Source organism: Lonchura striata, chromosome 11 (assembly GCF_050655825.1).
Source record: "Lonchura striata isolate lonStrDom1 chromosome 11, ASM5065582v1, whole genome shotgun sequence".
NCBI classification, from domain to species: Eukaryota; Metazoa; Chordata; class Aves; order Passeriformes; family Estrildidae; genus Lonchura; species Lonchura striata.
The window spans coordinates 17,486,441-17,509,183 of record NC_140713.1 but is presented as its reverse complement, the minus strand read 5'-3'; the positions used below and the strand labels follow the sequence as shown (position 1 = coordinate 17,509,183).

Here is a 22,743-nt window from a genome sequence, read left to right as displayed (position 1 = left end):
AGCACTTAAAAAAAATAATTTTAATGTTTTGTTTAAGATACATCATCTGTTTATTCCAAAGCAGGATCCCACTGCCTGAGCTAGCACAGGGGTTGGGAACGGGCATGGCACACGGCACCACTCAGCAGGCAAGCGTGGGAGAAGGGATCAGTGCTGGTACAGGTGGGGATAGCTCCAGCTGGCTCATCCCTGAGCACACATTTGCCCAAATTCAAAGCTCAGGCTGAAGCCAGCCCTGGAGAGGCACAGGCTGCATGATCCAGGTGTGCACACACTGCACAGCAGCATCCCTGTGCTGGGAGTGCCTGGCAGGCACAGCCCCAAACAGACAGATCCATCAGTACATTCTCCAGTTGATGCTTCACAGTGAGGAAAGTCATAAACCTTTTGCCTCCATGGATTCCACCATTCTTCCAAACTCCCTTTTTCCCTAGAATCTGCCGCTTCCCTGTTCAAGAGCTTTGTCACTCCAGCAGCAGCAAATCTCAAATTAACCCTAATTTTTCCCGTAGAGCTTGGAAACAACAACCTAAAAGAGCTGTATTGAGTAAGTGTCCCCTGTGTGTGTTCTCAGTGAGGGAGCAAAGGCTTTCCAAAATACTACATCTTAAAGACAGCGTGGATCCCAAACTCAAAAGGCATATGCCTTTCCCAGTGACCAGAAGCGTCACACCGAGACAGGGACAAGTTAAAGTGCATTTTATCACCTGGTCAGAGCAGGAGATGGAGACACCTTAAAGCCTAACAGTACTAAAACTGCTGGAAGCAACTAATTACAGGGACCTTGGGTGCTTGTCTAGGCTTTTCACAGGTACTGACTAGTGAGCAGAAATTATTTAAGATGTAATCCTGAAAAATGCCATTTCCTTTTCTTGCTTTGTAGGGAAATCTAAACGATGTAAACAGCCATTCAAAATAAGGACCCTGCTGCTTCCAGAGAAACTCTGAGCACAGTTCCATGGACTATTTCCTCTTCAAGCGCCATTTGCAACTCACCTTCAGAGCTTACTGTTGCTTGAGAATTATTTCTGCTTTAATTGTGTAAATCAATTGTTTTGCTCAGTTTGAACCCTTGTAAGGAGGCACCTAGAAAAGACTCTACATTGCTGAAGCGAGTTTGGGTCTGCCAGGTGGGCCCCTTCCAGGGGAGCTTTCAAAAACCTCTTAATCCCAAACTAACCAATATTCACACACCCTTCTGCAGGAGAGAGCAATTTTTCAGTTCTGACATCCATTGCCAGCAATGGACACAGGGAATTTGGTCAAATTGGTCTGAAAGCAACCTGGGAAGCGTAGGAGTAAAGGAAGCACTTGTAAACATCACCACAGCACATTACCAGGATGTCCTGTTTCAGCTCCTTGTGGCGATCTCGTCCAGACAGAGTGGAGCAAAGCTGACTCAACATGGCTTGGGAATGAAATATTCAGACAGTTCCCGGGTGGCTCGCTGTCCCCACTGCTCAGAAGGTGCTCTCGAGCAGGCAGTGGCACCCACAGCCTGTGGGACAGACCTCCTGGGTGCGAAACCACTCCATCATGTGGCTGGTGTGGCCTCCGTGGCCGCAGGTGAGGCAGAAGTTGGAGGAGCCCCGCACGGCCACGTGGCAGATGGCGCACTGGAAGGTGAAGCCCTTGCAGACGGCGCACTGGGTGCCGCGCACCTCGCTGCGGCAGTGGCTGCAGTACACGCCGAACTCTGCCGGAGGAACACACGGAGAGGGGACAGTCAGGGCTGGAATCGTGGACAAAGCAGCCCTGCATAGAGCCCCTCACACCGCCTCACAGCTCCAGCAGGATGGAGAGTGGATGGTGTTTAGAGATCTTGGTTTGTTCTCCACATGTGATCAAAGGAACGGACAACTGGAGCACTGCGGCACTGACTGGCCCAGCAATTCCCCTGATGGCTACAGCTGTCTGCTGCAAATGTGAGTTGGATTTCAAGCTTTGGAGACACTGACTCATGAAAGCTTCCTGCTGGTCTCATCCACCTCCTACCACTATAAAGTGTCACTAAGCAAGAACAGTCTCCATTTCTCATCAGAGAGCCCACCTGATGCTCCTGTATCAGACTGTCAGCCATGGAGGAGCAAAGGCAGTGGGTTAAGTCACTTGTTTTCACTCCAATTACTCCCCAGAGCTTGTCTTGGGTGACAAGGTGAGACTACTGCTGTTTCTCTGGCATCCTTCAGCTGTTTTTCTCCCTCCCAGGTCAAGCACATCTGTTCCCAGAGGTCTGTGAAGAGCACAATTTAGCAGCTGTCCTTAAGCTGGGCATCCACACTGCTGAAAGTATTTTGGGAGGAAAGTTCTTTTGGCTGGCTAGCTCACCTAGTTAGAGATCTTGCCATTTTAACACAAGGACACTTTAGCCCAGGATCAGAGATGAAGACAGGGCATCTCAGAGGGAATAAAGGACATTCATCAGTACAGAGCTGAGCACTGCTTGCATGGCAGTATGTGAATTTTTCCAGCTTTCCTGGAGAGATGTTACAGTCTACAAAGCCCTTGAACCCACACCTGAAAGCCTCACCTCCACCCAGAATTGTGAAGAAGTCAAACCCATTTACTGGCAGAGCTAACCTCTCTCAGAGAGTTTAGCCACATTTGCTGTGGCATTTCATTAACCAATGGACACTTTATCCATGTAGTAGAATTCTCTGCCTAAGCAGGAGTAAAACAGCTTGGATTTTACCTTACTTGCAAGCTATCAATGATGGATTGAACAGGGAGGGCCCTGCTGTTCTTTGTGTTGAAGAATGCTGAAACCAGCTTGATCACACTACCCCAAATTAGACCCATCACATGGACAGGTAAGGCAAATGCTTCCTCATCAGGGCTGACATCAACAGGGATGTGAAAACCCTGGCAGGGAAGGGAGAGGCAGATGTTTACAGAAGAAGAAACCAAAGAGCTGACAGCATCTTATTAAAAAAATAAAGCATGTTCTGTTGAGCAGGCAGGACAACATTTTATCTAAAATTGTGTGACTGACAGTCAATTATTTCATACCATAAAGTAAAGACCAGTTCCATTTTTACATGGTGAAAATTTTTAACACACCTCCTTTAGGTGTGTGTGAAGAGCCTTACCTTGGGTGGGGACACCCCTCAAGGTCACTCCTCAAAGCTCAGTGAGAGAGATTTGTCCATGGTCATTGCTAAGGATGGACATCAGTGTCTACCCGATAATTATTAAGCTAGCTTTGATATTATTTATTTAATAACCAGTGCAGTGTATTTCTAGTTTTAATTTTCTATACTGTGTGGTAAATAATTCTGATTAAGGCCTTTTTAGTCTAATGATTATCATTATATTCATCAATTTAAATAAACTCTTCATATTTTATTCATATTAAATAATTGGTTTGCCATCATTAATCCTGTGGAATGATTTGTACCAAGGTTCAATTACACCTATATAACCACTTTAAACCCTTGTGACTCGCTTGGGTGGATCTCTCTGATAAACTTTGTCCATTCCATTCACAACACATCCTGCCCTGCAGATTGCACGTTCCTAAGCTCCCAGAGGCAGAACTGTGGCTCTGCCTGAGCAACTGGACCAGACACTCACCAATTCCCTTGTGGGGATCAGGAGGACACGAGACAAACTTCAGAACCTCAGCCCGCTTCTCTCGCAGGCCCCAGCGATACAGGATTTCTCCATAGCACTTCTTAAAGTCATCAAATTGCTGAGTGTTGGCAGGATCCAGCAACCTAGAGGAACAAACACTGATTGACTCTCAGAGACTCTGGTTGCAATTCTCTTTCCTACAATGGCTATGCAACCATCTCACACTGCTGGAAATGCAGCAGGGCACTTCCCACGGGTTGCTGAAACATGCTGAATACAAACTGCTCTGGCCTTGATTTGTTCTACACTCCAGGGTGCACAATCTGTGGGTGGACTGTCCTTTGGGGCCCCTACCATGGCCTCTTAGGGATGCATCAAGTGTAAGCCCAGCCCAGCAGTGCTGATCTGCAGGATGAAGCTTCTTCAAGCAACTGTGTGAATGACAAGGTCTAGGGGCAGATGTGGTACTGCACAGCACCAAGAGACCTGGCCATGGAGTTCCATGTGACTGAGACACAAGTAAGGCATCTCTGAATACCCCCAAGGCATGTGACAACCTACCTTTTGTTTTTCTCATGCTGGTCCTTCTCCCTCTCCCGAGGATCAGGATACGTTAGGTTTCCATAGCGGAAGTCATCTGGAGAAGACTCGCACCAGGGAGTGGAGGTCTGCTCTGTGTCTTTGTTTGCTGCAAACAACAAGAGGCTGTGAGTGCATCTCCCCCCTCACAACAGGAATCAGGAAGGGACATCAAAGCCCACAGGTTTGCAGCCCTGTGTTTCAGTGCTACCACCCTCTGCATTCCAACAAACACTGCCCCACCTCCAAGAACTATGTGCCAGTCTCTACTTGCCAAGTGCTTCTACGACACTTTTGGTGAAAGGACTTAATGGGCATCACCAGGCAGAGAAATCTGATGTGGAGGAATCCCTTTTGCCTTCTGCTTTAGACAAAAAGGAACCAGGCAATCAATCCCATGGAGTTTGCTTGGGAACATTTTCCTGGGCGGTCTTGGGTTACTCTTTCCTAGACAGGGAGGACTCTCATCACCAGGACTGCTGTTACGTAAAGGGGCCTCTGCATGCAAGGTACTGCCCTGGGGGCAGGGAGATGACTGCTAATAACTGCTACAAAAGATTATCCGCTCCCCTAAACCCCATCCTGTCCTCTTCCCCATGTCACATGTGCCTTGATATCACACTGAAAAGTTATAGCTCTGGTGCTAACAGGGCTGATGCTGCCCCAGGCCATGTATATCACTAGGAATCTGCCAAAAGTTTCAACTCTGACACCAGAGCCCCCTTTGTCACAGTGAAAAACCTCTGTAGATATTCATAGCACCAAGAACCCAGTCATTCCAACTGCTGTGTTTCTGCCAGTGAGAGAAGAAAGCACAGCACTGCTTTCCCCCTGAATGCTGTGGAATTAGACAGCTGATGACATTTTTGATACTTGTTGAATGAAGTATCTACTGAAGTCAGAAGGTACAGGACTGCAGGAGCCTTGACACAGACACTGCAAGGCCTGCTCACTTCCAGCCATGGAGTCACACCATACTGGCCAAACCCAACAGAGCTGCTCTAGCAGAGCACATCTGCAGTCACAGCTGGTACTAACTCCCTCTTTTCCCCACCACAGGAGCTATCTAAAACCTTGGCTGGAAGGGTGGGAGATTCCTTTATTTACCAAGTCTCATACCTATGCTCCAGCCTCCAGTGCCAATCCCGGGATCTGACATGCTGGAACAGGAGCCAGAGGAAGTAAAGCTGGGCTGTTGAGGGGGAAAGGAGAATAAATCATGTCATCTATGCGAAAGACATTCAAATATATCCAAGACAAATGGGAAAGAAATGGTGATCATACGTATCGGCTGTGGGAGGCCAGGTTGGAGGCACGCTGAGGAAAGGGGACACAAGAGTTGGGGCATCCCTGGAGCCTGGACTGGGCTTCAAACACACTGCAGAGCATGGCTAGGGTCTGTACATCATGGAGCTGTGAGTAATGAGCCAGCCTGGGAAATGAAAAAGTCAGTGTCAGCCTGAGCAGAAATCAGTAGCAAAACCACTGAGACTCCAGGGCAGCTAATTTCAAGTCTGTTGCACACATGGGTTTGGGTGTCATGACTGCCCACAGGAGACATGTGCACTGAGGAACTGGATTGGCTTTTCTAAACACCTTTGAGGAGCCAAGTTCTCCTTCTGAAAATGCTCATGCCCTAACTGGTGGGAGAAAGATGGGAGCTCTGGGAATTCAGCAGTACTTGGGCTCTGATGTAATGCTGGAGCCATTAGACTCACTCCCATCCCATCTTTTTGACAAAGCCTTCTGGGTGCAAGTGTCCTGCACCTGGATCACAAGGCAATTGGCTGCTGCAGGTTTTGTAGAAGGCTAGGAAGTTTCCAGTTTGATCTGAAGGCTGAGAGTGATAAAGAACAACCTGTGCTGTGCCCCCACAGCTGCCATGCAGCAGGAGAGAGCTTGGCCAAACAACAGTATGGAAAGCACAGCACACAAATCCTGCACTTCAGATAGCATGGACTGACAAATAATATCATGTAACTCCTGAGTAGATTCACCTGGAAAACATTTGTAGCTAACACACAGCTTTGTAGCCACTGGAGCAACTTCCAATAAAGGTAGGTGACAACAGGGAATCTGAAGGTAAAAAAGAGCCTGCACCAACAGGCTTGTTTAATGGGGAGCAGGAAACCCAAATCTCCAAGTCAAGCATTCTGGGCATGGAAAGCAGAGCTCCACCTGTGCCTGGCCTATTGCTCAATGCTGGCCAAGGAAGACCTGAGTGATAGGTGGAAGGTCAAGGGCTGCCTCCTGTATGCCAGAAACACATTTGGAGTTTCCCTTTGTGATGCATCAGAGGCTTGAGATGGGAAAAATATCCATGTTGTGGCACTACCCCAAATATGAAATGACTCCTTACACATACATAGTTATGGAGGGCTCTGCTTCAGCAACCATTCCCCAAGCCCTCCCCAGCAATCAGACACGTACAAGGACTCCAGTAATTGACGTCCAAATGGATGTTGTGCCCAAGGTATCTCTAAATCTGGGTCAGACTTCGGTCCAAGACAGAGATCAGTGGCTACCATGGCCAGTGACCAAACCTGGCAGACAGGAAGGAAAAGCAGAAGAGCTACAATTAGGATTAACCACACTCCTAGGGCATAGGTGTGCACAAATTCACACACAGACAGATAATAATGGAGCTTGAGCTTGTCTGTTTTGGCTTTTTTTTTTTCCCTGATAGCAGGGAACAGTTTCAGTCTCTGTGTCACAAATAATACAGAGAATAACACAAAACCAGGCTTTAACTGTCCCACTCACTTCGTGTTTGGGTTAAATGCAAAAGCAGAACAGTCTATAGTCTGTTAGTGCATTTTATATTCACAAGCATCAAAAGGGTTTAGATTTGATACAGTTCTTGGGTTCAGAGATGTCTGGTGGCAGAAAGTTTATTGGGAAATCATTATTTGCATGAGAAGTATCCTTTCATTAGTGCTATCACTGAGCGCTATTCTCCTAATGCAGCTTGGTACAGACAGGACAATGTTTGCCTTTTCTATTTCAGAAGTTTAAGCACTTCACATGAAATTTCTCCTTAATTTTCATCCTCTATTCTGAAAATGATTCCATCTTGTCAGCCTCTATACCACTGATCTAGGATTGTTTTTTTCTGCTGTGCCTTTAAAAATGGGACAGAATATTCCAGGAAAAAGGAAAGCTCCTAATTTAGCATGAAAAAAAGAGCAGGAAAGGAAAAAGAGCATGGTGCTAAAAGGACAGCAGAAATCAGAGAACTGACAATGTGGACAATAAAGAAAAACCACATGCACCAAGTACAAAGAACAAACAGCCAGAAAAAGTAATCCCAAAGCTGCTTCCCGTGAAACCAGAGAGAGGAACATAAGAGAAACTGAAACAAGGACTGGGCTGCGTAAGAGAGTGCACAGAAAGCAAACAGGAAATATTCCACTTCCTACACTGCTACAGAGCACATCAAACCTGTAACTTGCAATTCAAGCCTGCATTTTTGCTGTGAGCTGCACTGCAGGCTGGAGCTACACGGGACAGGGAAGACCAAGCAAGAAACAGAGTTATCTCAGAGAAATCTTGCTGAAGTTACTCCACCCAAACTCTGGTCCAATGTGGACAAACCAGACTGCTAGAAGAACAGACAAGGGAGAACTAGACCTACTTTCTCTCTGCTGGTGTTGCAGAACCCACCAAGAATCAAGACAACAGCTTGAGTCAGCTTCTGCTTAGATCAGGTAAGCCTATGCATGTTGCCTATCCAGCTCTAGGAAGAGCCAAATGCTGAGGAGATGTGCACAGCTCCTGTGGCACTGCCAATTCCCATCTCTTTCAGGTGTTCCCGTGTCCTGTCAAATGTTCTGCCTGTTGCAATGGACTAATCACAGAGAAAAGCATGGGCCACAACAGCCATTTTTCTCCTACTTTTAGCTGAAGGCAAATACCACCCCCATTTTGGGGCCCCTGGGCCCAGGCTCTTTTGGGAGAAGACAGCTGCACTTAGTACCCAGTGCCAGCAGAATGCCAAACAATGGGAACAATAACATAAGTACGAAAAGAATTACTAATCAAAATGCTGACAGCAGCTCGGCAACTCTGCACAGTTACTCCATTTGATGACTCAAAAGCAGACTGCATTCCTCATTTTGCCTACAGGAATTCCCTGAAAAATATGTTTCACTGAGTTTGGCAAAGGGCATAAAAGAATCTGTGTGCAGTGCTCGGAAGGAATCTCTCAATGCCCAGAGTCAGCGAGGTGGGGATCACCTTGGCGGCTGTTCCACAGGCCAGGTTCACCAGCCAGGGAGTCCCTGATAGAGCTGCTGAACCCCAGTGGTGTTTGGGTGCTGGTGACAGCACAAGCCATTGGAGGGTATCACAGGCTGCTGAGGAAGAGGTCAGATTCCACGGCATACCTGTACGAGATCCCTCCGCCCCACAGCCAAGGCTGAGGCAGCATTCTTCTGGCAAGTCTCCTGGATGTTATTCACGTTCAGTCTGAAAAGAAAGGAGGTAACTCAGCTCTGATTGGCACATTACCTACAAAGGTGGGGAGGAATGGGGGGAAGGGGTAATGTGGCTCTGGCAGCAGTGAGCAGCCCAGAACCTCCCAATCAATACGAGCCTCTTTGCATGGCCAGGAACCCATCCCATCCTTCTCTTGTTATTCAGGGATCACTGCCATCCTCCTCCCACTATTCATTTTTGCTAATACACCACACATCGAGTCCAAGTCCATACTAGCTGGGATTGATTCTAAGCAACACCACTTCCAAGAGGATATCAAACCAAACTTCTGCTGGGGCATCATGAAGTCCAGAATCATTCTTGTCCCTAAAAGCTGGTGCCATTGGCTATATGGTTCCCATTCAGCCCATCAGTCTGCTCTGGCTAACTCAGAGGGAGACAGGAGCACACTGGGAAGAACCAGGCTGGCTAGGGGATAACACCCACTGTGTGAAGCCTTGACAGGCTGGCAAGTTGGGCTGAGGAAGCCCACGTGTGCTCTTCTGCCTATCATCAGAAATCTTCCCAACACTTCAACTGCTTGAGATTTTTACAGCACATGGAAAAGGGTCAGGTTGTTTACACAATATGTCCCAAGAAGAAAGGTCCAACAGTTTTTTCAAAAGAATATTCTTTTTAATAACACAGAAAGGGAGAGAAAGGTTTTTTTTCCTCTCTTTCTTTCCTCATAAAGGAAACCTGCTTCTTCCCTGGATGTCCATAGACTGGAAATTCTGTTAAGGACCAGCCAGTATTACCAAAGCTAAGAAAGAAAAAATTCAGGAACAGAGGTTTTGTAACCATATGATTTAGAAAGTCTGGAAAAAGGAAGCCCTTTGTTAAAAAAAATCCAAAACCAACAAAAACATAAAAATGCCCACAGAACTCCATTCTTTCCAATACCACAGAACAACCTGCACAACAGACCTGACATATACAAACAAGACTCCAAGTGGGAACATATCATATACTTCTGTAATGAAAAAACTTTATGAGCTATTAATAGTTTTACAGAATGAAAATGTGCATTTACTGAGACTTTTAAGCCTCTGCATTTAACATGAGATTTGAAAAAGAATTTATACTGATTATTTCTCTCTTTAGCAGGTGAAAATCTGAACCTACAACATTTGCAGTGATGATGCTGATTCAAACTCTATTGACTACACGTCATCACAAATTTCTTCCCTCACACTTTTCAGATTTACAGGAGACAGGTCCCCTCTCACAGGCAGAGGGATACCAAAAAAAGCAGTGAGGCAAGAACAGAGGAAGAAGGTAGAGAAACATTCATGGATCCATGCTGACTGATGTCAGGATTAAAGCACAGCAATGCCAAGACAGCTACTCTCATATGGGAAAGGATGACAACCCACGTGTACTCACATGTAGAGTTCTCCCAGCAGCTTGTGGACAGGCAGCAAGCAGGAAATATCTTGGATAATAACTTTCCCAGCAGCTTTGATGGGTCGGTTGTTGGCATCTGTCCCCTCTCGTTTGCTTTTCCATCTCCTTGATTTCTGCAGAACCAACGGCAAAGTGTTACTGGAGAAGAAGACAGTAGGCTGGCTGGGACAGGGAAAAAAGCACTAGGGTCAGGAATAATGCAAGCAGCACCCAAACCTGCCTTTCAGAAGGCTCTGTGTTACCCTGGAAAACATCCATGACATGCCCAGGAGAACAAGCATCTCCATCTGTAGGAAGTGAAAAGCAGGTCAAGGCAGTGAGCTCAAGGTCAAACTCACTCAAAAATATTTTGTGAGTTTCCCTGTGAAAGCCAATAATAGAATAAATCAGCATTGGGATGCCAATCAAACCTGGGCAAGTTTGGCAGGAGGACTGTTCAATTCTCATTCTCTGGGAACCCTTTGCAGATAAACCACTGCTGACTTCAGCCAGCGTCAGCACAGAGACCACAGAGACATGCTGGAGGCAGCTGCTGCTCGCCCTTTGCCTCAGGGCAAGCCCACCGCTCCAGTCTGTCTCTAGGTCTGTCCTCTCAGGGTGAGAACGGCCCTGTTCAGTGCCAGCACAGGGCTCCCACCTCCTGCTTTATCAACAGCTTCAAACAAACAACTGCCAGATGATAAAGCAGAGTCCAAGTTTTCCTAGCAAGGATCCCTAGCTACCATGCTCATATCTACTTACAGCTGGCTCAGCACATAAGAGGGGGGAGAAGAAAGGAGAGGAACCAACAGAAGGGAACAGAAACAAGAAGCCAAGATTCCCAAATACTCTCTGTAACAGATAGAGACCATCTTAAAGCCAAGCCGCATAAAGCTACCTTGGCTGTGTGAAACAGCATAGAGTATCTATCTGGTATCCTGACCTCTTCCAGCTCCTTGCTCTAGGAGAGTGAGGAGGAGGGATGAGAGGATGTGTGGCAGCATGACAGGCAGAAGGCACTGGAGCTCTATGAAGGAAGCGCTGGCTGCTATGCAGGGCTCCAGTGCTTTGCAATGCTGCTCTGCTATGGCGCTCCCTCATTGCCAAACCGAGCCGACCGACCCACACGGAGGCACCCGGACATGCTGAGTTAGGGAAGCTCTCCTGGGACACTCATGCTGGGGCTTCCCACACATCTCATCAAAGCAGAACAGCCCCTCTCTCAAGAGGCCAGCAAGGCAGCCCTGTGCTGATGGCTCTGCTAGGCAGACACAGCTTACACAGGCTCACATTGGCGCTCATAAAGAGCAGACTGGGATACAGGAAAGGCAGGACTTGGATCTGCAAGCAAGATCACCTTTACTGTGGGTGTGAGGCCAGCTCTGGGATGGCTGAGTGCCAAATGGCTTTTGACCATGACCATGCAATCCTGTGAGAACCTGGCAGGCTTATCAGACACAAAATGTCCTTAAAAAACTACTCATGACCTTAAGAAATGCCACTGCCTGCCTGGCCCAAGGTTAGGCCAGTGTGCTGAAGAGATCTTGCCATGCTGAGCATACTACTAACACATGCCACAAGAAACTAAAAGGATCAGCTCCTGAAGCTTCTCTGAACACTGCACAGCTGAGGATCAGAGGCTTCAGCTTGACAGTAAGTGAAGAAGGCATTTCAGCCTCAAAGGAGGCAAAGGTGGGTTTTTCCAGGGATGCACATGTTACATAGCATCACCATTGCCCTGATCCTCCACCACCCTGAGTAAAGAGGAGCAGAGCTTGCATGGTGCCCAACATTCAGAGGGGTGAAACACTGGTAGAAACAGGGCTGTCAGCATCCAGTGCTCTGGAAAAGCTGACTGACTAGTTCTCTGCCACATCTATTCAAATCCTAATTCATCCAAGAGGAATCTGCCTGCAGCACTTATCTGTCTCCTGAAGTTGAAAAGCACTATGCAGTGGAAGGTGGCTAGAATGGGGTCAGGTGGGAGACCCACCTCTCTTCAGTCCATCAGTTCCTAATCAAGGCACAGTCTGGATCAGCTCTGCTTCTCTCGACGCTGGGCAGGCTAATCCTGTTTTGATAATACCTAAAAGTTTAGCTGCCAATTCCATGCTGAAGGATGTGAGCTGTATTACAATAAGGTTCCCAAGTAACCTTACAATAACCTTACAAAAAGGTTCCCAGGTGGCACCTGTACCTCATTCTTTCTCAGGACAGCAAATGCTGTCTCCCAGGTGTGGCGAGGAGCTGCTGATGCTACCAAAATCAGTATATGAGTGAAGCTTGGGAGCCCCAGCATAATGACATGCCAGGAGGAAAGAGCTCAGGCACTGTCCTGGAAGGGCTTACCAGGCTTCTCACAGCAAAAGCTGTTATTTGTGCTGTGTCTGAGTGGGTGTTTGAGCCCAGGCTTGCAGACACAGAACCACGTTCTGCAGGGCTATCAACAAGAGCTTCTAGAGCCTAGTAGATAATTTAGAGAGCAACCTGCCACCTTCTGGCCGTCTGTAAGCCAGCTGTCCCCAGGACTCAGTCGATGGAGAGCTCCCTCTGCCCAGTCTTTGGGAACAGATTCAACCTGCTCCTGCCCCCTGCAAGAGCAGACTGAAGAAGCCTCCCAACAGGCATTTCAAGACTACAAACATGGACAACACATATAATTTTCCACAGGCAATTGGGTCTTTTTTTTTTTGGCGGGGGGGGGAGGAGAATGACAACAAATGAAGATGAGAATGAAAAAGAGCTCTCATGAATGGTTTCCACTGCTTGCTTTTAGCATATCACCATACAAATGGAAACATTAAATGTATCAGAACCCCCTGAAAACCTGGACTCAAACCAAAATTGACCTGTTTTCTTCTGCTTATTTACTAGCAAAAAAGGAAACACTAATTCTTTACTGGTGCATCTCCAGGAATGGAGTTAGTTGATGGCCACAGGCCCTGCCTGTACTACACTTCCATGCCCACCACTTTTAGCCCCTAAAGCTGTGACAGAAAACAATCATAAAGCTACATGTAAATTCACCATTAAAAAAGCCTGGGTTTTTGGCAATTCAGGTTTACCTCAGCTACAGCAAGTAAGAGTTAGGAAAAAACCCCACAATCAGAAGTATGGGAACCATCACAGATGGGGTAAAGTTCATCACCAGTGACAGCAGAAGTTCTACTTTGAATCCAGTAATTGCTGGTGTTAATCACAGGAGTAGCTTTCCACCTGGCAGTATTTGAGCACATTTAACAGGGATTACCAAAGACAACAAAAGCTTTAGGTTTCTTTGATTTAGGTCCACCTCCCTCCCATTCCACCTCTTCTCCCAGGAGAAGCTCCCACTATGGTGTAATCAAAAAGTGTCACCAAGGCCCAGGGGCATTAGGGTAGAGCAGAAAACACATCTCTTTCTAGGGGCTGGAGCACAGGTCAGGATGGAGAGCAGGAAACATAACAGCTGGAGCTGAAGCAGGATTCAACATGCACCAAGCTAGCTGCTGGCAGCTGAAGGACAAAGGCACAGGTCTTCTGCACTGCCCACAACATTTCTAGCTCTTTCTGAAGCCTAGAATCCATGCCAAGGATAACTGCATCTACCCAGCTGCTCCTCAGTTTAATGAGAGGAAGATACGAAAGAAAATAGTTACAGTGATAAGTAAATTAAGACTCATCAGTTCCTCAGAGCACAAGAAGGGAAGAAACCAGAGCATTTATGGCAATCATGGGTTGGAGGTGACAGCAGGGAACAGCACTGGATAATGACTAAAAAAGCCAGCCTGCACCTGCACTACCATACCCAAGGCTGTAATTTGCTGCAATCTGAGGTGATAACGATGGCAGTAAATGGGTTACATGTAGAAACAGATAGCCCAAGAATAAGCCACCAACTGCTTTGTAGCAACCACCATCACCACTGCATACTCAGCAGCAGGAGTTGCAAAATGCTTCCCGCTTGGAAAGGATGCTGAACACTTGGGTGTGTGCGCCTTTGGATCCTGCTGAGGCAGGCAGTGCTTTAAGCAGGATCCTGAAATCTAAAGTGCCTGTTTCACATCAGCATATGCAAAATTTCAGGGTTTGTGCTATAAACTGGCATTAGTAGGGCAAAGGTAAAGACTGTGAATAGAAGAGAACAGACTCAATGCCAAGAGATTAAGCTGCAATAACGCATGTACAAAATAGTTAAACCTGCTCAAGTCAGGTTCAAGCTGCTTCTCATATTTATTTTTTTTAATAAAATGCAAAAATTGCTTCCTCCCGGTAGAATGCTATGCTCCTTTATTCTGAACAACTCCTACAGATTAACTCCCCCATGTGGCTCATGCAGCACTGCCTGGACTTTCTCTTCAAAATAATCAACATTTACTATTTCCAGCATCTCCCACAGTATCAGGCACCTGCCATAAAGGCACTAAAAAATCCAAGGCCCTTTTGAATCAAGTGCCCCAAAGCAGGAATATTTCTTCATAGCTTCCATCAATCAATAGCTGGCACCTGCCCTGAAGCATGGGCACTTCAGAAGAGGTGGCTAGAAAGGAGGAAGAATTATTTATTGTGTCTTGTAAACTTGCTAAACTCTCGCTTCCCCAAACACCTTGAGCAATGCTGAGCTCTTCTTCCAGAAGGGAGGCATGTGATTTGCACTAATAAACTATACCTCTCCTTGTGTATGCCTGTGTCTTTACCTTAGGCACTGCTGTCCCCTTTAGAGAGTCAGTTTAGCCTCTTTTGAAGGTTATCCACAAATACAATCAATCCTTCAAGGCTTGGACTAACCCCTGTATCCCTTTTAAATATGCATTACTGAAAATTATAACTTAATCACATCACTACTTGCTCTTCCTTCTAGGACAGTGGTAAGGGAATTAAACCATAGCTTTTATGCTCTGCAATTTACCACACGAGCTGGCAAGTTCATTGCTTGATTTTTCTTCTTTCAGTCTACTCCTGATTCAAAACAGAACTTTATTTCTTGCCTCTGCTGCTCACAAGGCGCTTTGTAAAAAGCCTTGATGTAGTCAAGTAAATTACTTCTGGTTTCTTTTACCTATTATTTGCTAGTACAGTCTTAGAACTCTTGCAATTAGGAAAACTTGATCCTATTACCCCAAGTTAAATCAGGTGTTACAAGACTCTATTTTATTCCCTGCTGTCTTATGAAGAGATAGCATGAAGGACAGCAGCTGTGAAAAAACAGTTGTTCGTGCAGACATTAAGACAAACAGACTTAAAGAGATCATCTTTAAATTGAAATGGAATTTTCAGAGCTTTTTCTATACTTGGAAGATGAGTGATGAAAGAGTCATTACCCACATGTACAGCACAGCTTGAGCAATCCTGATATCATCAAGATGACAATATCATGAACGATGTTGGAGCTTGAGGGACACGTGGACCTGACTATCAGAAAACAACTGTCAAAGCAGACTCAGCAGGGCAGGTGCCAGGAGGAGGGAGTACCTGCCAGGGTGGCTGAAGTACAACCACTCTAAATGAATGAAGTGGTGCAACCCCAAGGGCTTGGAGATCACAAGTTAACAAGAAATTGTATTTTTTGATCCAGGAAATAAGACTGTGATGGATTGCACTGAGAAGTGGCAGCTCATTTTAATGAGATGACAGATTGTTGTCAGAGACTCAACCAGTTTGCTTCTTCCACAGCTCTTAAGTGATCTTCCCTCCCTCTCCAGCAAGACTTTGACTTTTCAGAAATTAGATGCTCTAATGTCAGTCTCATCACTTGGTTGATGATGTATAATAATCACTCAGCTCCTCTACAGTGCACTCGGTATCTCAGAGGTTGATATTTTCTTACACTTCAAATTACCCCTTGGCATCCTTTCCTGACCACAAGGCCGGGTGAAACAGGCATCCTGTAGGTCAGTAATTGCACCTTGCAGACTACTGTCTGCTCCTGCCCACTTACACGTTCATCTGCTCGTGAAGCCCTAGGCCCTGTGTGGAGTGCGAGTCCCCCAGCTCTGTGCAGGTTACTCAAAGGCAGGCAGGTGGCATTTTATTCTTGGGCCCTTGGGCAGAAGACAGGGTCATATCAAGGACAGTATTAGCACAGCACACAGTACCGGGAAGTCGTTAATTGCTTGTATGGACCAACGTCGGCGGGCAGAGCGAGGAGACATCTGTACGCGAAAACATTATACCCAGGAAAAGGGAAGAGAGACACCAAGAAAATTAAAGACAAAGGTAAATAAACTGAAATTAAAAGTGCCCTGAACCAGCAGAGTAAAAGATACTGTTCCCAATGGCTCTGGTACACAGCGAACGGTTGCAAACCATTTTCACCCTCACACAATTGTACACAGCAATACCTATGGCTCTGGCAGAGCAAGGGCTGCTGTGTCTGTGCCCAACACCAGCCTCTACGGAAGACTTTGGCAAACACAAATCTGAATAAAGTCTTCCACATGGAGTTGTATTACTGCAAGAAGCACTGAACTGCTTCATGTGACCTTTTTCATACCATGAATTGAGCAGAGGACAACACCCAAGTGCCCCACATGCCTAAACTCCAAAGTTTTACTCCTCTTGCCTAAAGAGGAAGGCAGCTAAGTGTAAACTGCATAATTTTTAACAAAGCTGTCCAGTGCCATGGCACAGATATCTGCAGAAAGCTAAAGAGACATTCCTGCTTACTCAGATTCCCTTTAACATCCAGCATCCTCCAGAACTTCATTCACTGGAACCTGCTGTAACTGTTCACTTTAATTTTATACAATAAAAACCATATGTCAGGATATTAGAAGGGATGTAGAGACACTGTTACTTGGCAGGGCCATGTGGGTATTGTCATAATGGATTGAGAAACTCATTCAGACTGAGCGAGCAATCAAATTCACTGATTGACTATGCCAAATAGTTCCAAAGTAGGCCTTCATTAGGAACTTGACACTGCAGTAGGTACTCAACACAGTATTACAGCAACAGCAAATGGAATCTTTCAAAGTACATTAGTGCACGTTCACTTGAAAAGAAGTTTTGTGTACCGATCTCTAGGAGTCAACACAATAAAAGGGGATGTTTGTGTCAGGTACAATGTATTTTGCATTTGTTTTCAGTTGATGATAGACAGTCAGGACAATCAGCCATGCCTTCAGCCTCTACATCCCCTTGCATCTCACGGCTGGGAAAGTCCGACAGCCAGGAAGCCAAGGCTGGCTGCAGGGCCCCGCAGAAAGAGAAAGGAGAAGGCTGCAGCCATGTGCTACAGGTTCCTCCAGCAGGCCTCACAGAGAAGGAGAAAAGGGTTAGTTGAAGGAAATTCAGTACAGTGGAAAAGCAGCAAAACTAAGCTCAGTCCCCCCACCAGTTCCCTGATGGGAGGCATAAGGACACTACTGCCACCACGCCCAGGCACAGCAAGGCTAAGCAGTCCCCAGGTCCCCACTGGCAAGACCCTCTAACTGCAGGGGGGGGAAAAGAACTCCATGGCACCTTCTTTAAGAGACACTCAGGTTCAAAATACTGATGGCATTGCCATGGTACAGATAAAGCTCCTCCTTTCTGCTGACTACTGCTCTTCAGTGGTGTTTTTTTGAGGAGTGAAAAAGGGGGAGGAAGAAAGGAGGAGTGTGCGAATAAAAGGAGTGTGTGAATAAAAAGTGAGAAAGATATATATATATAGATATGTGTGTGTGTGTATGCGTATATATATATATATATATATATATATACGTATTTAAACGAGCACAGAAGGGTTCAGTGCCAGATTTAGCTTCATTCTGGCTTACTAAGGAGCTCTCTGCTGGAATCAGCAGCTCCCCTGCCTTTATGGGAACATGACATCTTTCCTGTCTAGCAATGGGCAAATTCCATTTGTTTGCTAATGGTAGTGGATGCCAGTGGCTGCTACACTGGATTGAAATACTTGGTTATGGCTGATAAGTTCAGTTTTGGGAATGAAGCTGCCTGCTATCACAGTTTGATCCACAAAATTTCAACTTTTTATTTAATGTGAACATAAAATTCAACCTTCAGAGCAAGGAGTTAACTAAACTCAAGAGTCTGGGCTTTTTAAAACCATCACAATGAAATAACAAAAATATGCAGCACTGATCTAGCAGAGGCCATGACATCAATTCCTGAAGAATCAGAAAACCTTTGCTGAAGAGAGATACAGGCATTTTTGGGGGTTTTTTTTAATACTATTTAATCTGCAAGAACATTTGAACCAGCTTCCTGCTAGAGTTCTTACATTTATTCCAGCATCCGAGGAGACAGCTTGGTAGGGGAAGGGGAACACAGGAATTTCCCTTGGCTTTCAGCAGACATGGCTGCACACATGCTTTGTTCTCTTGAATTCTTTTACCCTGTGACAAAAATCTTGATGCCATCAATACAAGGGTTGGGGAGACAGATCACATAAAATTGCACCAAGCTGGTTCCACATGTTATTTTTAGCCTTGTCTGTCATCTTAGAGAAGGCTGTGTGTTGGGGACAAGCCTGCTGCAGAGGACAGAGGTAGCTCTTTAAATAAACTCTCCTACAAATACTAGGACAGGCTATAATTCTATTCTATAATTCCAGGCAGCACCATCTATTCTTTTCATTAAAAAAAAAAAAAAAGTTTGTGTGGGGAAAAAAAACAGGATGGGGACTCAAGAGTCTTCTGGGGTCTGTATGGAAGCAGAATTTGCACTGGAGCAGGGGCTCTCCCCACAGCTGGGAGGTGCAATGACATCATGTAAGCAGGACACAGTCCTAGAGACAGGGCTGGCTGTCATGTCCAGCACCACCAGAAAAACAAGACTTGTCTCAGTGCCCAGGAAGGATGGGTGTTCAAGGCTTTGACTTCCTCTGCTCCTGGGATACAAGTTCCTAAACTCTTCTGCCAGCAGAGTGCAGACAGCTTTTGGCTTTCCCTGGGTTACCTGGAAGCTCTTCACTGCTGCAAGAGATTCATGTCCTCTGCATGGACAGTGAACAAACTACTCAATGCCCCAAATTCTGAGGCTCCCTGGGGAAGTTTACTGCATTTTTGCAAGCCACTTCACCCCCTGCTGAAGCACAGTGTGCTTCTAGCACTCTGCTCAGCCTACTGCTCCCACACCATTTGCTCCAGGCACATCAGGCCCTCACAGCTGCTTTACCACTACCCTGTGGCCACCCTACAATTATAACAGGTCTTCCTCACCCACCATGTTCCAGAAGGAAACAATCCCACTCTTCTCCAAAGCTTTGTAAACAGGAACAACAGCAAAACCTGCACCTAAACCAGAATTATGTGGATTGGAAGGTCATCATACAATCATGTAGAAATTATTTTTGTTTTAAAAAAAAAAAGGGGCACATATCCCTGAAAGAGACACCTGAAATAGAAATAACCAACCACATCCCATAGTCCAGGAGAGGTTGGCAGAAAGCTGCAGAGAGGCACAACCCTTTGCAGTTATATATATCAGGGAGTACCCAGAACAGCAAAAGCTGCCTACATGTACCTATCTGAAGACTACAACTTCTTAAAGGGTGAGATTTTAACCCTACATAATGCAAAGGAAGACAGCATAATGCACTGAAGGGAACTGTGATGGTCAGCATACAGAAACATCAAAATAAGCAGGTCAAATGCTAGAGAGGATTGGTAAAGAAGTTACTAATAGGAGAAAAATCCATTTGACAGAGCTGCCTGTAGAAAGATGTCTTTTTGAGAGGAATACAAAAACTTCTGTTACTAGCAATGCTAAATGAAAGGAAAACAGATCATGAAAGTTGAAGTGTTGGGAGCAGTGTTTTGGTCTAGTACTTACCCTTTCTTTGTAGTAGAAGGAGCTAATGGAGACCTGCTCCTTCTCACTGCGTGTTGGGCTCCCACTGTACAAGCGCAGGTTGCCCGGAGTCTCCGTGCGGATCTTCATTGGAGTAATAAGGCCACTGTGGTATGCTGATAAAGCTGACAGAGACCTGGAAGAAAGGGAATAATACACTTTCAGGGGCTTTTCCCACCAAAACCTGCAGGCTCACACTGACCTCTCCACCAGCCCAAACTGCCAGCAATGGTGCCACTGTCTGGAAAGAAGTCCCTGCTGCGGCCATGTGGTGTAAGGGCCCAGGCACTCTGTGCTGAGGACACAGCTAACACTGGAGGGGACTAGGTCCAATGGAGGACCTGGTATTTTCCTGCTTTCCTGCCCATGACAGCAGCACACCTCAAACCACACAGGGCCCTCACCTGGGTGTGGGCTCCATCGGGGACACGGCACGGTGCATGGTCATCGGCCTTGTGAAATACACCAGGTACCCTGAAGAGACAGGACATGGCATAAAGATCATGCAACAAGGAGTAAATTGCTAGGGGTGGTTCAACTTAAATGACCAGATTTCCCTGTGTATCAGAGGCAAGGGAATTTGTTCTTATCCACTGCTCTTAGTAATTATAAACTAAAAGCAGACGTTCTCTCAACCCAAATCAACTCCCTGCAAACCCACTACAAAGCATGGGGTTTTTAAGATGTTTCTCTCAAAAGCACAATTTCAAGTGACTTATAGCTGTTAGAGAAAAGACAGGAAAATAAAATGAGCAAATGCATGCTCATGTTTTAAGTCTCCACCAGAACTTGCTAAGCACTGTTACTCCAGAGATAAGTGAGGTAATGTTTGGCAACGCAGAGAAACCACTGCAGCTTGTAAAACTCTCTTCTTCAGCAGGAGAGCCCCACATACCTGAAGCCAACTCCAAAACATTCTCTCACAAGCCTTATCCCATTTGTTAGCCTCTCAAGTGTCTTCAGCCACCTACTCTTGCAAGCCTTTCAGGATTTAGCAGGTTTTACTGGGTCTATTCAATGCAGTATTATTCTGTTTTACTTTTCCTTGGGAATTCAGGGAGGCCTGTATGGAAAGCAGCTTTCAAAATGTGCTCACACTGGGATGCAGTCAGGTCCAGAGAAGGCATGTGTGCATCTGAAACAGCTCAGTGAAACTTAACAGCTTTTACTCAGATCTTAACCTGGTTTCTAATGAACTTTATCCTCTACATGCTCTCCTGAAAACCTGGATGTGATTATACCCCATCTCCCATTTAGGAGAAGTTTCTTAATGACCTTGGGAAAGCTATTTTGGACAAGTGGAAGAGTGTAGAATGAGAAAAGAGTGGTTAGTAATGTGAATATGGTTTCAGCAAGGGGTAAATTCAACTCCAAATCACAGGAATTTTGTGAAGACTGAGTGCCAGAATACACCCAGTAATGTGATGCTGGTAGCAGAGAACTAGGCAAGGAAAACAGCTATTCCCAGTGTTCTATAAAAAGAGATCTGTCAACGTCTCTTGCATGCCATAAGCCAAAGGTTATCTCTTCAGCTAGCCCTGCATTTCCAAATCCTAAAGCCCCATATGCAACCCCAACTTCAAACAGCTGCTAACTAGTCTCATCTCAAAATTTATCACAGTATCACTACTTTAACACCATTATCACAACTTTAACTCCTTGCATGGCAATGAGCAAAGCCTCATCTTGTTCAGACCCAAGTGTTCCCCAAAACATCTAAAAGGATTGTTCCCTGGGTACCTGTTTTAAGTATCAGTGACAGGGCTGACCTGCACCACAGAACCTGGCTCCAGAGGTCCGTGGAAATGGGACATTCGAGTCCTGGTAGGAGCCGTAGGCATTGGAGACGCGGGCGAACGTGGGCAAGGGGGGTGTTACAGAGTTGGACAAAGCGTAGGGATTGCTGGACGTGCTGTCCTCTTGGTTCTGAAACAGAAGTTACCTAAGGTCACACTCCTGCTGCCACAGGAGAGAAATCCAGCCAGAGCATAGGACACGGCAGTGCCAAGCAGCCTCACAGGAGGAGCTCATCTTTTGAGCCAAAACAGACCAAGCTCAGAGCACGGCTGCTGCTTCAACTGCAGAGGCACTTGCAGACACATTTGCCTTTGAGGAAAAACCTTCTCTGGCTGCTTGTCCAGAGACTTCTCTCCCACCATAACCATGTTGAAACGCAGAGCTTAACCTGGGGAGGAAAAGGAGGAAACTATACAGAAAATCTGACCTTCAAACTCTGGATATGATGCTCAAGACAGCTAGTTGAGCTGAGTATGATACCTCAATGATGCACAAAATCTCTTTGAGTGGGAATACCACAGAGCTGTGGGCTGTCAAACACAGGTTGGAGTTTTCAAGTAAGGAAGGTAGGTGGCATGAATTACTGGGGGACCTCAGGACTATCCACAGGAACTTTGCCAGAAATCTGCATTTATTTGGATATCTAATACTACAACTTCGGTCTAAAATAATTCTTTGAAAGCAGTGGTGCCTCAAGTCATCAGATTTCCATACAGCAGAGAAAGTTCCCACTCTTACAATATTACTGCTGAAACCAAGCAGAATTAAGACTTCGCATGTAAAAAAACCCCAGCCCTTTATTTGTGATGAATAAACAAAACCTCTCAGAAAAGAAACCTGAGGAGACTCTCCTCTCTTTTCCGGAATGCTAAAAACACCCACTCCAGTACACTTCACCCACACAAAGACCTAATACCTGACACTGGGATGCTGAGTAGGTATCACAGATCTCACAGCTAAGAGCAGAGTGTGACTTGGATTTATCTGCAGTATCATCCCTACAAAACCTCAGCACAAGGCTGCAGAAAAAAACCCCAGATTTTCACAGTTTGGGTTTTTTTTTTTTCAGGGAAGAAAACAAAAACCCTAGAATAGGACTAGAAGGATCTTTGACTAAAACTGAGGAGGTGAAGATATCTGCCACTGCCTTTCAGACAA

General features: G+C 45.9%; 1 protein-coding gene across 4 annotated transcripts in view; it reads right to left on the bottom strand.

Annotated features, from left to right (window-relative positions):
• Nucleotides 1-22,743, bottom strand: part of WDR59 (WD repeat domain 59) — a 47,615-nt gene continuing 24,872 nt past the window's right edge. For 3 of the 4 annotated variants that reach the window (XM_031505814.3, XM_085589696.1, XM_077786341.2), the window contains 12 exons: nt 21,558-21,714; nt 20,193-20,262; nt 19,771-19,924; nt 16,089-16,145; nt 10,015-10,148; nt 8,538-8,619; nt 6,583-6,695; nt 5,437-5,584; nt 5,272-5,344; nt 4,135-4,261; nt 3,574-3,716; nt 1-1,696 (listed from right to left, as the gene is read on the bottom strand). In XM_031505814.3, coding sequence (XP_031361674.1) covers nt 1,461-1,696; nt 3,574-3,716; nt 4,135-4,261; nt 5,272-5,344; nt 5,437-5,584; nt 6,583-6,695; nt 8,538-8,619; nt 10,015-10,148; nt 16,089-16,145; nt 19,771-19,924; nt 20,193-20,262; nt 21,558-21,714 — 1,494 coding nt within the window. In that variant the 3' untranslated portion in view covers nt 1-1,460. The remainder of the gene's footprint in view (nt 1,697-3,573; nt 3,717-4,134; nt 4,262-5,271; nt 5,345-5,436; nt 5,585-6,582; nt 6,696-8,537; nt 8,620-10,014; nt 10,149-16,088; nt 16,146-19,770; nt 19,925-20,192; nt 20,263-21,557; nt 21,715-22,743) is intronic. The other variant, XM_021541080.4, reaches the window with a different exon arrangement.